The sequence below is a fragment of the Euprymna scolopes genome, chromosome 7 (genome assembly GCF_053919585.1).
Source record: "Euprymna scolopes isolate OS-2025 chromosome 7, ASM5391958v1, whole genome shotgun sequence".
In the NCBI taxonomy this organism is placed as follows: domain Eukaryota; kingdom Metazoa; phylum Mollusca; class Cephalopoda; order Sepiida; family Sepiolidae; genus Euprymna; species Euprymna scolopes.
In genome coordinates this window covers 87007520-87022922 of record NC_136488.1, presented here as the reverse complement: position 1 = coordinate 87022922, position 15403 = coordinate 87007520, and the positions used below count along the sequence as shown (strand labels likewise).

Below are 15403 nucleotides of genomic sequence, written 5' to 3'. Positions count from 1 at the left end.
ACTAGAGGACCGAAACATGCTCATGACTGTGTAGCAACACTTTACTGCTTATGTAAAGACAAAGTGAAAGTGTAACTTATAGCAACCTCAAACTATATATATATATATATATATATATATATATATATATATATATATATATATATATATATATATATATATATATATGTTTGTAATTTAAGTACTTAGGGCAGTAATTACATATTGTTTCTTTATCTTTACGAGCTAATAAAACCCAAGTTGTGCAAATTATAATTTGATGATTGATGAACATATTCTTACATGCCAACACTGAGGCCTGAAGCAAGTGTATGCAAGGTTGTGACCAATAAACAAAAAACTTTCCAAAAATGATTGTATACCTATGTGTCTATCCGTATTTATGTAGTATATTTAATATATATATATATATATATATATATATATATATATATATATATATATATATATATATATATATATATATAGTTGTTTAAAAGTTCTGAGGTTTTTTAAGGCATGAAAACGATGTTAATTTTTGTATTAAATATATAAAGTTGAAAATGGCGTAATGTAAGCAAACAATAAGGCAATTGCAGTTTCTCTTCCAGTTTTCGGATTTTTTAATCATGCCCAAATTCATTTTATTTCCTTTTGGTGGATTGATTGTTGCTATTTCTTCTGATGAGTTAAGGGCAAAATAGATTCACTGATTAATATAATAATTAAGTGAATGATTTTGTTCTACGAAATAGATACTGTCGAGAATTGTAAAAGTCAACTGAATTAAAAGAATAAATTGTAAGATGGTCAACATCATGAAATTTGGAGTGTAGAATTTTGTTCATTATCTGCTCTAATTTAACATTTTAATCTTTACTGTAATATTTTGCGTATAATGTTTTTTTATTCGTAACTTTACTAAAAAGTAAAACCTTGTATTTTTCCAGGTTTATAATCCTAAGAATATACTTTCTCATGCCCTCATTTATCAATTTAAGAGAAGTAGTCTTACGCGTAGGCGACTTAATTTGACCAACAGACGTGAATATTATAAAAAAGTGAAGAAAGGTATTGGTTTTTGTAGAAGTGTTGGGGGAGGTGGGTGAAGCTGTGATGCAAAATAGTTAATATTTTACAAGAAAGAGAAAGAAAAAAAATCACCCATTCAAAAATTTAAAAAATTTGAAAAAAAAATTTAGCATGCAATTTAAAAATTTGTGGGTAGAATTTGAGGGGTCGAAGGTAAAACTGCTGAAAGAAGTGCTTCCATATTAGTTGTGATTAGAGTGTCAGGATTATAGTATGTAAAACATACATACATTAATAATAATAATAATAATAATAATAATAATAATAATAATAATAATAAAAGATCTGTTTTTTTTTTTATTAGCGATATAAACAGTTTTCGAATGCTGCTTATTTATATTTAATTTCGCTTTCTAAGCAGTAAAGGGGTTACCTCCCCTTTTTCTGTTTTGCATCGCCCCCATGTTTTTTTTTTTTTTTACAGGGCGTACTTTTTACTTATTTTTAATTATTTCATTTATTAAATATTCATTAAATATTTTTATCATTAAATATTTATTAATATTCATAATATTTATCAAGTATTCAACTACTTATTTTATTTAAAAATTCAAAAAATATTTTTACATGTACAAAAGTTATCTATGCATCCATAAAGAGATATAACATTTATGCATTGATTTTTGGTATTTACTTCGACAGTGCTCAATATGTGAGCAAAGCTAGATAGGAAGTTATGAAACATATTTATGGCAATTAAGCTACACAGAGGCTTTCGTGTTTCATAGGGAATCGTCAGGCTAAAATGCATGGACTTTGTGTTACTGGGTGTTTTTATATATGAACCTGGTATTTGGTCTAGCTAGTTAGGCAATAAGATTCATTGTTATTGCTTTCCACCAGATAATGCTTCCATTAGCTAATGGCAGGTGTTCTCTAACACAAAGTTCGGTTGATTTTTCCTTACTCTTCTTTGATTCTACTTTGTATCGTGGTGATTCATCCTTTTTTTGTGAATGTCTAAAATTAATAGGTGACCTTATTATAATACCTGCATTCTTGGAGTATTTTTCTACTTCTAAGTTTTACATCTTGGTTTAGTTAAGTTTTTTAAATTATTTTATTTTATTTTTCTTATGTTTTGTGATCCCAACTAAATTTTGTTTTGTGTATACAGTTATTTGCTATTTCACTTTTACAGTATAATAGGTTTTGGGATTCTTTAGCATTTAGAATTTCAAATTTCTCATTCACACATAATCTAAACGGGTTATCTAATTTTCTACATATACTATTTTCCATTCGATTATTGGTGAGCATTCGTTTTCTTTGAGTTCCCAGTAATGGATCGCTAGTGCTATTTTTGTTCTGCGTGAATACTTACTGTGTATATATACTAGTGTTCAATAAAAAGTTTGCCTGTGTGGTTTTTAGTACATACATTTTGGCTATTTATTTGCAAATATGTTTAAGCTATAGCCTTGCAAATGCCTCACTTATTCAGACCAAGTTGTTAGTATGAAAACATACAAACATATCTCTTCGAAAATGCAATGCAATATCTTTAAGAAGTCTGATATAATTTTAGTTATAGACACACACCAAATCTTTATTAAGATAAGATACTTCTGACTTTTATCCTCATCATTGCCATATTCATATAATATACTTTCTGGCCTTATTTAGGTGACTTTTGCTACAACTGAAGGTCTTCTTTGAAGCATGTCAGACAACAGTTGCACATGTTTTTTACGCAGTTCTTTGCATTATTGTTTTATTCTGCACCAGCTGGGTGGTAAAGAGTAGGCAAGGCAGCATTGCATCGTATGGTCCTTCTCTCCACATTCGCAGAAAGTTGGGTCAATTTTGTAGCCAGCTAATCATAACCTTTCATCATCCCATTCTTGTTCTCAGGTGGTTGAATTTGAAGCAAGCCTGAAAACCAAAGATGCTTAAATTGTATCGTTTTTTTTTTGTTTTTTTTTTTTATAAAGGAATCACCACTTATCAAAACCCAGAGGCCACTCGAGGATAAGGGTCAAAGAGTGTACAGTGGTCAAAAGGACAATATCATAGCACTTGTTAGAAGTGTAAATTTGGTAAATTGGATTACTTAAGGAGAATGGCTCATCAAAAACTTGTTTACGTTGGACTTGAAGACGGCAATATTGTAATCAGCTGGAAAGAAGGTAAACTGAAGAGAGTTCCACAGGTGTGCAGTTCTTAGAATGAAGCTTTGTCCATGGAATCTATGTTTAGGTTTAGGCACAGATGAAGAGTGGGGGAAATTATTGATAGTGTTTACAGCCAAACGAGTGTTTCTCATTACGGCCTATGGAATTTGTTATGTCAAGTTCAAATCCTGGTTCATCTATTGTAATAATTTCTGTATTACTACTGTTAGAAAAGGTATGAACCCACCCCAATTGGACAAGGTGCAAAGTAGAGTCTCTAATCTTATAGGTCATGCACTGTCGCCAAAGTTCCGGCTTATCACATCGTCAGAGTTTTTGCATCCACGTGCTTTCTGTACAAGTACTTAATACACTTGTATATCCAAAACAAAAGTAACCCCTACCTACTCGACTAGCAGCAAAATCCCACCCCTTCACCATTGGAATCCTAGAAAATTGTTTACTTCTGATAGCTATTTTGCCCAGACCATTTGCGTTTGGAATTCTTTCCCTGCTCAACATTCATATATGCAGAAATTTAAATGTCATAAGGGCAAACATCTTGCTGCCCAGCTCTCCACCTAAGTTTCCCCTTATAAATATTACACTTATCATAGTAAACTGTTATACTTTAGTGACAATATGCCTTGTTTGGGACAAACAAAAGTAAAGAGAAAATAAATAATTAAATATATATTTATATTTTGTCATGCAAAAGTTATCAAGCAAAATATACTCTTTTCTAGAAAGCATTTCAAGTGGCGTGGAGAAATAGGAAAGTAAATAGCTAGTCAGAAAATCACCCAGATTTATCCTGCCACCTGAAATGAATTTCAAAAGAAATTCTTCACTTTATAATAAAAATAATACACATGTCGGTGCTTTTTAAAAAAGTTTTTTTTTTGGGGGGGGGCGGGGGGGGGGTTATCAGAAATGCTAATAATTTATATTTGAAATATTATATTGCCGATGTAATTCTATGATTTTATATAAATATTTGATACTTATGCAGAATACAGACCATGCTGAAACAATAGCGTTCTTATTTAGAACACCCATTCTTAACATGGATAGAGAACGGGGAGGGTGTTTTGTAACCGTTTTCTACTTTCATCTTACAATTTAATAAAGAAAAGATACTTGAAAATCCTATCGAAGAAATAGCATGGTTCGTATTCTGCATAAGCGCAAAAATATTTTAGTAATATATCTAGATAAGTAGCGAATGCGAACACTAGTGGAGCATAATTTTGTTTTTGTCATTTTTGACCCGCGTGTTTACACTAGTTTTAACAGAAAGTGATACCATTAAACAGGTGTCACAAGCTATGAATTAAAGCATTTGAAGAAGGCTAGAGAGTATATCGGCCGAACCATTATGAATATGATAATGATGATGAAGATGATAGTCTGAAATACGTAATTAAAGTGAATGCTAATGGAAATGAAAGTGATGTCATGGTTACAAGTGTGGACCGCGAGCTTAGCATGTCTGATTCAAATTCGGCTGAAGCTGTAAAATCATTTTTACATCTATCTTCAGAAAAGGTACTAAACCATCTCTACTCCCTCCAGCTATGAGTGAAATAGTAGGATAGATAAACCCTTGGTAAGTGGGTCTTTTTTCTTTGAATGCTTGATCGACTGTACGCAATTTCATCTATGGAGATTGTCTAATAATCAGAACATTTTTAATGGCGTTTTCAATGGGAATTTTTAATGGGAGAATCCGTAATAGATTTGATTTTGATTTTGATATGAGATTGATCTCCTTTGAAATAGACATGAATAATCCCAGTTTGAATTTGATTTATTAAAAAAAAAAATAAAGAAAATTGAAATGTTACCTAATTTTTCTTGTTAAGTATTTTTTTTTTATTTGTTAATAATACGAAATTACTTGGTAATGAAGAGAAACATCTTGAAGAATTCTTTACAACAAGAGGTAAAAAATATAAAATATTGGTTAAAGTGAAAACGTCTACTTGATGACTGCTCCTGGTTTTGAAATCGGAAGTTGACAAACGATGTTTAGATATAAAAAAAATTATCCCCCATGATTTTATGCGACTTAGATTTCGATAAAATTTGTAATTTCTTTTGTTTGTAAACATTTCGTTGATACAGTTAACCGGCTTTCTTCTAGCACTAATATCAAGTTCGAGTAGCAAGGTTTTAAAATCACACGTAATCCTCTTTACAAGAAGTTGAATAAGAAATTCCACTAATGAAAACCATTTTGATTTGCTTATGTGATAATAATAAAATAAAAACGATGAAAACAAAATGTTAACTTAACCCCCTCTTCTCCTCTCCAAAAAACATCTTATCTTTAAAATATAATGGGCAATTGTTTTTTTGATAAATACTGCTTGTCAGTTTTCAGTTTTAAAACCGGAAGCCGTCATCAAATAGATTTGTTCCCTTTAACAAAAATATCTCATGCAAATGGATGAACTGTTCCCGACAAGCATTTACTTATAAAAATCAGACATATTTTTCAATTATGGGAAGGTTTAATAATATATGTTCTTGTACAGACTGATCGCCTCTCCTCTAAGACCATGCTATTCATGGAATCATTGATACAGCTCACAAAACCTTTGGTAATCCAACCATTTTTAGTACCAAATAAGCTAAACCGTCTATGCCTGGCTTGTCAATTATGTTTTAGGCATGAATGCCTAATAATCTTTAGTTTATTACTGCTTAATAAAAAAGAGGGACACTTTAGTGATCGTATCATTGGTTAGAGGTGTGATCCTGAATGGGTCTTGCATTCACCAGACCTTAGCACAATTAGATTTTATTTTATCTGAGATGTCATCTTAAATTAGACCATATCACACACATAAATATTCTCATGACAGTTTTTTAAGCCTTACTACTTCCATACTGGCTCACAACAAATTAAAAACGGGTGCTTTGTTTTTGACACCATCACTAGAAGATTGCTGCATGAGGCTAGTAGACTGTTTTTATCTGGTTTGGTTTTTTAACCGTGTCCGTCCTTTCTTAGATGTATTGCTTTCACCATTTACCCTCTGCATGTTACCTCTTCAGAATATCAAAAGGAGGCTAACAGGTGCTACACCTTGACCAAAGGTGACCTGGAACGGTGGAAAACACTGCCTATTCATCTTCCTTAGATATTATATGTATCTGCCTACGTGAATACATACAGTGCCTAGTATTTCCAAAATGGTCACCTATCTGCTTAACGTTGTTGTTAACTAACAAGACACAGCGGCTTCTTCAGCCTTTGACAGACTATGGTTACTCACGAAGGGTTGCCTGCGCATGAAATTTTTGTGGCAGACGGTGTGCAATCTCCAACAACACCTCTTCTGAGTCGACATTGTTAAATACCAGTGGCAAGTGAAGTGCCTGTACAGGACGACTGGAAACAACTACCGAAGTAAGCGGAGAATACGTACAGTGCCTAGAATTCCCAAATGGTCACCCATCTGGTACTAACCAGGCTGAACGTTGCTTAACTTTGGTGATCTGACAGGAACCGGTGTGTCAAGGCGATTATGCCGATTATGCGTCTTACAGGAACGGTTTATCAAAATGATTTTGCTTATAAACACAATCGTCAGTCTATCCCTGAACTGAAAATAGCCATCAGGGTCAAAACCTGAGAAAATAGAAAGTAGACTTTCGGGTTATTTTTAATAACGTTATTTTCTTCTTTAGTCCTTACATTCCATAATTGATGCTTCTGACAAAGGAGGCAGAATTGGGTCGGAATCTATTCAATCTAACACTAATTATTGGCTAATCATTAACCATGCAGTTTTTTTAGCTCTTTACATCAAGTGTCTTTATGTCTTGTCTGAAGCGATTTCCATAAAAAAAAAAACAACACAGGTTACTCCACAGAAAACAGTGTGCTAGAGTTTGTCACAATTTTGCACGTTGTGTCCAGATGTACTTACCATTGAACGCCGATAAAACAAAGACTGTTGGACATTTACATTTGAAACATGACGGACGAGGCAGACGTTTATTTGTACCAAATATGTTTGGCTTGCTGAAAGGATTTTATTACCAATTCATCGAGTGAAATTGTGGGCTCAATCTCTATGTTCCTCAAGCTCTCTTAGACACTAACCAAATCTAATGATATTGTACCAAATCTAATGATATTGTACGAGCAGTGAAAACGTCTTATCACAGTTTTTTTTACCCATTCCCTATCATATTGTTTTCATTTTCATTTCATCTTCTACTGGCTTCTTCCCAACACTCTTTTTCATCTAACATGTTTGCAACGCTTGACTTGGCATTCGGGTTTCAATCCTGGCTTGAGGTAGTTGCCTGTCTAGCCGCACTGGTGAGCTGTGAAACAGCAAAACAGTACTGTATGTGGATGACTACATTGCTCCTCATCTTGAGTTGAGCATATTGAGAAGTGATACACGAATTACCATTAGCGTATAAGCGACGCTCTTTGTGTAAACAAATTGAGCTTAGGTATGTCGGACGATGTCAAAACATCGTTAAAACTCACAACTTACCCAGCAGCCGCCAATAGCATAGTAGTTAGGAGCCTTGACTCTCGTATAGATGGTCGGATTTCAATCCTGGCTTGAGGTAGTTGCCTGTCTAGCCGCACTGATGAGTTGTGAAACAGCGAAACAGTACTGTATGTGGATGGCTATATATATATATTCTATGCTTATATCCTTATTGACATTGCTGAGTGAGTATCATTAGTGTTGTAAACGTGTTATAAAATATAAATTTAAATAAGGGACACTGAATCAGACATCTGTAAATGTGTGAGATAGCAAAATAGAAAAATAAAGTAGAATCAGGATCACACCTCTTACTGATGAAACAATTGCCAAAGTGTTCCCTATTATCATTGAATTGCAATAAAAAATTTTGTTGAATATTCATGACTAAAACTAACGGTCCTATAGGTTGATTTTTATGGTCATCATTAGTCCAGTATTGTCATGGTAGTATTGAAGAAACTTATCTAATGTAAGTATTATCAAGCTAGTATTAAAAAGCACTATATAATGTAAGTATTGCAAGGTTAGTATTGAAAAGCATTATTTAATGCAAATATTGTAGGATTAGTATTAAAAAGCACTATCTAATGAATGGTATTGTCAAACTAGTATTGGAAAGCACTATCTAATGAATGGTATTGTCAAACTAGTATTGGAAAGCACTATCTAATGAATTGTATTGTCAAACTAGTATTGGAAAGCACTATCTAATGAATGGTATTGTCAAACTAGTATTGGAAAGCACTATCTAATGAATGGTATTGTCAAACTAGTATTGGAAAGCACTATCTAATGAATGGTATTGTCAAACTAGTATTGAAAAGCACTGTCTAATGAATGGCATTGTCAAACTAGTATTGGAAAGCACTGTCTAATGAATGGCATTGTCAAACTAGTATTGGAAAGCACTATCTAATGAATGGTATTCTCAAACTAGTATTGGAAAGCACTATCTAATGAATGGTATTGTCAAACTAGTATTGGAAAGCACTATCTAATGAATGGTATTGTCAAACTAGTATTGGAAAGCACTATCTAATGAATGGTATTCTCAAACTAGTATTAAAAAGCACTATCTAATGAATGGTATTGTCAAACTAGTATTGGAAAGCACTATCTAATGAATGGTATTGTCAAACTAGTATTGGAAAGCACTATCTAATGAATGGTATTGTCAAACTAGTATTGAAAAGCACTGTCTAATGAATGGCATTGTCAAACTAGTATTGGAAAGCACTATCTAATGAATGGTATTCTCAAACTAGTATTGGAAAGCACTATCTAATGAATGGTATTGTTAGGCTAGTATTGAAAAGCACTATCTAATGAAGATATTGTCACGCTAGTATTGAAAAATGCTATCTAATGAATGGTATTGTCAAACTAGTATTGGAAAGCACTATCTAATGAATGGTATTCTCAAACTAGTATTGGAAAGCACTATCTAATGAATGGTATTGTTAGGCTAGTATTGAAAAGCACTATCTAATGAAGATATTGTCACGCTAGTATTGAAAAATGCTATCTAATGAATGGCATTGTCAAACTAGTATTGGAAAGCACTATCTAATGAATGGTATTCTCAAACTAGTATTGGAAAGCACTATCTAATGAATGGTATTGTTAGGCTAGTATTGAAAAGCACTATCTAATGAAGATATTGTCACGCTAGTATTGAAAAATGCTATCTAATGAATGGTATTGTCAAACTAGTATTGGAAAGCACTATCTAATGAATGGTATTCTCAAACTAGTATTGGAAAGCACTATCTAATGAATGGTATTGTTAGGCTAGTATTGAAAAGCACTATCTAATGAAGATATTGTCACGCTAGTATTGAAAAATGCTATCTAATGAAGGCATTTTCAGACTAGTATTGAAAATCACTATCTATTGAAGGTATTGTCTAGCTAGTATTAAAAAGCCCTATCTTACAAAGGGATTATCAGGCTAGTATTAAAAAGTGCTATTTAAAGTAAGTATTGTCAGGTTTGTATTAGAAAGCACTATCTAATCGATGTATTGTCAAACTACTATTTAAAAGCGCTATTTAATGGAGGTATTGTCAGGCTAGTATTGAAAAGCACTATATAATGAAGGTATTGTGAGACTAGTAATTAAAAGGATTATCTAATGTAAGTGACACTTAATCAGGGATGAGCTAGAAAAGCATTAGAAAAAGTATAAAATAGTGAGGGAATTATAGTTTCATGAGACATTCTATAGCTATAAAAGTCTGATTTTTCTAAACACATGCTTGTCGGGTTTATTTTTAAAACATGATATAAAATGAAAAAAAAAAGAGAATAAAATGTGGTTGATGCAAAATGAATAATGTGATTTTTTTTAGATTTTGAATAGAAGCAAACTTGTGTTTTGTAGTCAGTTGTTGACGAATGAAAGTCGAAAATGTAAAAATAAACAACAGCATTTGGTGAAGCATTGTGAAAAAAATATGAAGAAAAAAAATAAAAGAGAGAGAGAGAGAGAAAAAAAAGAAACATTAAAAAAAAAAAGGTGTATTACTACCACCTGAGGTGTTGTTCTATTTACCTGCCCTGTTCTTGGATGCGGTTCCTGTCCAGATATATATAAAGATAAGACATTGACTGAACTACAAGCAGGCAAGCGAGTAGGCATTTACAACAAGCTATACAAACAAAACAAAACTAAAAAAAATGACTAAAATGACTTCTATGGAATTAAAAAATAAATAAATAACACACTAAAAAAAAAAAAATGGATGACTGTTACATTATTTATTTTTTGTTTATTTATTTATTTATTTTTTAATTCATCGCTTATCAAGACAAGGAGGCTACTGAAAGATAAGGGTTAATGAGTGTCAGATGAGGTTATTGTTGATGGTGAAAATGAGGTATTAATATAAATTAGCTATTTCAGAAAACAGTTCAACATGAACTTATTTCAAATTATTTGGATTCAGAATACTCTTCTAACTTTGAGTGTTATTTTAACAACGTTTTGGCCGGTGTAACCACCAACCGTCTTCAGGTGCATCTTGTTTTTTGTTGAACTCAGGAATCTGTCTGCCAAATTTGGGAAGCTGCACGGAACTTCCAAAGGCAACCTTTATTTAATCCACAGAGATAGCATGCTCTCATTCTGTCAGCAAGGCCCCGTGGCATAGTGGATAAAGTACTTGATAAAATTCAGTTCTAAGTTACCCTCTTCTGGAGCTTGAATGCTAAATCCTCAGTGCGGACGACACCCAAAATACAATTGGGAATTACTTAGAACTTTTACCCAGTCATGGCTGACGGATCAAGAGCATGCTACTGCGTGCATTAAATAAAGGGTTCTGTTCGAAATTCCATGCAGATTCATGAGTACGACATACAGATTCCAAAATCCAACAAGCTCTTCTGTGGGTATGTATCTCCCTCCCACTGCTGATAAATGTGACGTAATGTAAGAATGTTATGTAGTAGGTCAAACACACAAACACAAGAAAGTGTCGATCTATCTATTCATCTATCTATCTAATTGGAGAGATGGATGAGAGATGAAGGTGAAGAATGTTGAAAGACTGTCATAAATATGGTAAATCATATTGTAGACAAGTTTACCAGAAGAGCTGGTCAGCTGACCGGATCAACGTCTATGTTACGGAGATCAGGTTAGCTGGTGATCATTGAGAGTTGGAGTTTGAAAAAGCCAGCAAACAAAAGGTTTCTGCACATTAGCCCACAAAAAATGGCTGTGCAGTCCTGTTGGTATTAAAATCTAGTCTACTTATTCATCTATAGTGGCGGATTAGTACAGAGGTAAATCAGGGGCGTTGCACTCAAGAGAAAAACAAACTTGTTTCATTACAGGTATTTGCCTCCCTTCCATTGTTTGAAGATGTGACACAAGCTCAGGAGGGGGGGTATTGAAAAGCTAGCACACAACAGATATGTACACTTTAGCCCACCGAAAATGACTGGGTAGTTCCGTCAGCATTCTTAAGTAGGCTCACCTCAGGCGATTAGCAACAACTTAACAATTTCTCAAAGAGAAAAAGTAAACCCTGGAAAGGTGGACCACCTAGAATTGCACTGAACTATAGCACAGGCTGATTGAAGGAAGATTGAAAGATCGTCATCTACTCAAAAATGACTCAAACTATACTGAACCGATTGTCGAGGATGTATCTTTGAATTGGTATTTTTTCTTCATGGAAATCGTTTAAGACCAGGCATGAAGCCACTTGATGTAAGGAGCTAAAAACATTTAAAAATTGATCAAAAACTAGCCAATAAGTGTTACATGGATAGATTATGACCCAGAAAGCAGCAATTCTCTCTCCTTTGTCAGAAACACCGCCCAAGGAATGTGAGGACTAAAAAGGAAACTAAGGGAAAACATACTCAGGCTGTGCTAGGTAAGCTCTCCTGTACACTGACCTTTTCTTGTACAAGATGACTCCTCCTTCCCCATTAAAAAAAAAAAAGATCGTTAATAAAGTTCTTAACTTTTCTGCCATACAACCAGATTTAGTAGAAATAAACCACAGTCGAGATTTGACTTGTCCATCAAGTTTCAGGCATGAAAAGCCAACAGTCTTTGTTTTATCGCAAGTTGATGATATGGGGGATACTTTGGTGACTGTTTCATTTACAGGAAGTATCATGCTAAATAAGCTCCACACTCAACTGACCTTAACCCTCAAGATTTTTATTTGCAGGATTATCTCAAACATGTCAGTGTTGTACATAGGGAGAGCTAATCAAAAATACGACTTGAAATAATCAGTTCATCACTTAAATACAGGAGGAAAATCAATGTTTGTAATTTATCGAACATCATCTATAATATAAATCTCATCTGTCTGTTTAAATCTATGTATGTATGTATGTATGTATGTATGTCTGCCTAAAACTTTTTACAGAGGCAACAGATTTTCACGAGATCGGTATCGTTTTGAAGTTTGATCCTTCAACGACAAATATTGTAAAACTGGCTAAAAACATTAATTCCTTCACTTGCAACTGTGCACTTTTCTACAAGGAGGGGTCGCTTTTTTCGTCAATATTTTGGAAAGTCATCGTCAGTTTTCGATTGACTAGCCTTAATTTAAACCTTCACCATTTTCGGTTTGGCGATGGACGCAACGGCAATGACATCACATGTTTTTTTTTTTGTTTTCACTTTCTTTTCCTCCTTTGCAGTACAGGTTCAAGCCTGTCTGCCTACTATCATTTTTTTTTTTTTTTTTTTTTTGCTGAACAAACACCTGGGCAACGCCGGGCATCCTGACTAGTATTTAAATATGGGAAAACCATATATAAATTTACAATACATGTGAAGAAAGCAAGGTGAGCACATCAACGGAAACATAGTACTAAGATGAACACTGATGAGAACAATAGAAGATGCGATAGGGTAGATCATAACTCCTCACCCCCCCCTCAAAATTTTGGACAAAAACTAGATGACCGCATTTGACATGTTCTGTTTCCAGAAAAGTCTAAAAAAAAAAAGTGACAACATTTTATTCAGAAAAAATAATCTGACAACTTTTCAAAAAGGAGTCTTTCTACTAAGCATGAACTCAGGAGGTTGTTTATGTGTAATGATTAGGGCTGTGACAACAGCATATTCTTTTCATTGTTTTTAGTCTCGAGTATATATCCGTTAATATCTTATATGTTTTTATATAGACTGATGTGGTTTTCGGTTGATTGTTTGTGTCTTACTGTGTCGAATATATACTTGAGAGTCAAAAGAATGGACAGAATATTCTGTTGTCACAACCCCAGTCAGGATTTATGTCATAATTTTTACTTGTTACATATGCATGGACGGGCAGTGAAAGTGAAAGTAATTTGTTTTTTTTTTAACAAAAGAATGAATGTAGTGGAATTTTGGCTGAAAACCTTTATTTAATTCAAGAGGGTAGCATACTCTCGTTTCACCAGCCTTAATTTAGTTCACAATTGTATTCTTAGTATCGTCTGCTGAACCTCCAGAAGAGTGGAACTTAGAACTCAATTTTACCTAGTACTTTATCCGTTATGTCACGAGTTCCTCCAGACTAGATAAAAGGTTTTGTTCAAAATTCCATGCAGATTCAAGAGTTCACAAGGTACACCCAAAGAAGGTCGCAGGTTACATCGGTCAAATCATAGCAAAAATAATATTTAAGATAAAACACTAGAGGAAGACCTCCAATCCGTAGTGGAATGGGGACAAAAATGGATGGTCACTTTCAATGTTGCCAAGACTAAACTTGTTTTCTTCAATAATTACAAGAAACCTTCCCTACCACTAATAGCAATGGCCAAAGACTCTTTATCTGAAAGTACATCTTTTAAACTCCTCTGCCTAACATTCACAGGAAACATGAGTTGGAACAATTACATTGAGAACATTGCCAGGACCGCTGCGAAGAAGGTAGGCTCTCTCTACCGTGCTAGAAAGCTACTAATGCCCGAAAGTATCCTGTAACTCTATAAGGCCACCATTCGCCCATGTATGGAGTATTGTTGTCATATTTAGGCTGGTGCATCTGCGACTAGTCTCTCACTCCTAGACAAGGTTCAAAAGAGAGTCGCGAATTGATAGGCCCTGAACTGTCAGCTAAACTTCAGCCTCTGTCACATCGCCGAAATGTTGCATCCCTCTGCCTGTTCTACAAGTACTTTAACGATGAATGCTCTGACGAATTGCAAGCACTTGTGCCCCCCTGACGTAAATACCCCCAACAAACCCGACAAGCAGCTAAATCCCACCCCTTCACAGTAGAGATCCCTAGATGCAAGAGAGTCTTCTACTCTAGTAGTTTCTTCCCCAGAACAGCTAGACTTTGGAATTCCCTTCCGGGTCCCTACTTCCCCAACCGTACTGACATGCAGAAGTTCAAGTGCAACGTGAACCGACATCTTGCTGCCACACTTCCTACACAGTACCCCTGATGCTTATGTCCCTGATATTAGCCCCCTACAACAAAATGGCAATGTGCCTTGCTTGGGGTGAAAATGTAATTTAAAAAAAAAACAAAAAAAAAAAACAGTACTCTGAATAATCCAAATAATTCAAATTATAAATCCAAATCTGAAAAACTTATAAAGATTAGAAATTACGTTTTTAAGCTGTGAACTAATTCCGAATATCCTATATATCTATTTTTGTGAATTATAAAAAAATTAGTCTCTATAAACAAAAGAGTACATATATGTATGTGTGTCTTCCTGTGTGTAAATATTTAACCGATAAACTCTTAAACTACTGATCATATAACCCTGAAATTAACAGAAAATAGTAATCATACACCAAGGATGATTTATAACAAATAAAATCTTTGTTTGGATGGATGAATAATGTGCACAGAAACATGTCGCCAAGTTGAAATACAAAATGTTCATTTCAACTTGACGACATATTTCTATTAGTTTTTTGTGTAAATTTATTCATAGCTTTAAGTTGTTTAAATTGAAATCTTTCTCATCTATATGTCGATAGCTCAAATGGTAGGTAACCTTCCTGAAGCGTTAAATGTTTTGGTTTCGATTCTTGCTGATGGCACCCAAGTCAATTTTTTTAAAACTTTTGAAATCAATACTATATATCAGGTACAATATAATATTGAACAGAGAATTGGCTCTGTAATAATAAAGATGAAATCTGTATGAAATAAACTATATTTAAGCGTATTTTACAACTCTGCAAGGTGGCAACCCCTTGCT

The 15403-nt window shown here is 33.8% G+C and overlaps 1 protein-coding gene across 21 annotated transcripts in view; it reads right to left on the bottom strand.

Annotated features, from left to right (window-relative positions):
* Window positions 1-15403, bottom strand: part of LOC145279820 (otoferlin-like) — a 1618966-nt gene that overhangs the window by 915009 nt on the left and 688554 nt on the right. For 11 of the 21 annotated variants that reach the window (XM_080131202.1, XM_080131198.1, XM_080131200.1 and 8 more), the window contains one exon: window positions 10266-10289. The exons of the other annotated variants lie outside the window; for them this stretch is intronic. In XM_080131202.1, coding sequence (XP_079987328.1) covers window positions 10266-10289 — 24 coding nt within the window. The remainder of the gene's footprint in view (window positions 1-10265; window positions 10290-15403) is intronic. 21 annotated transcript variants of the gene reach the window in all.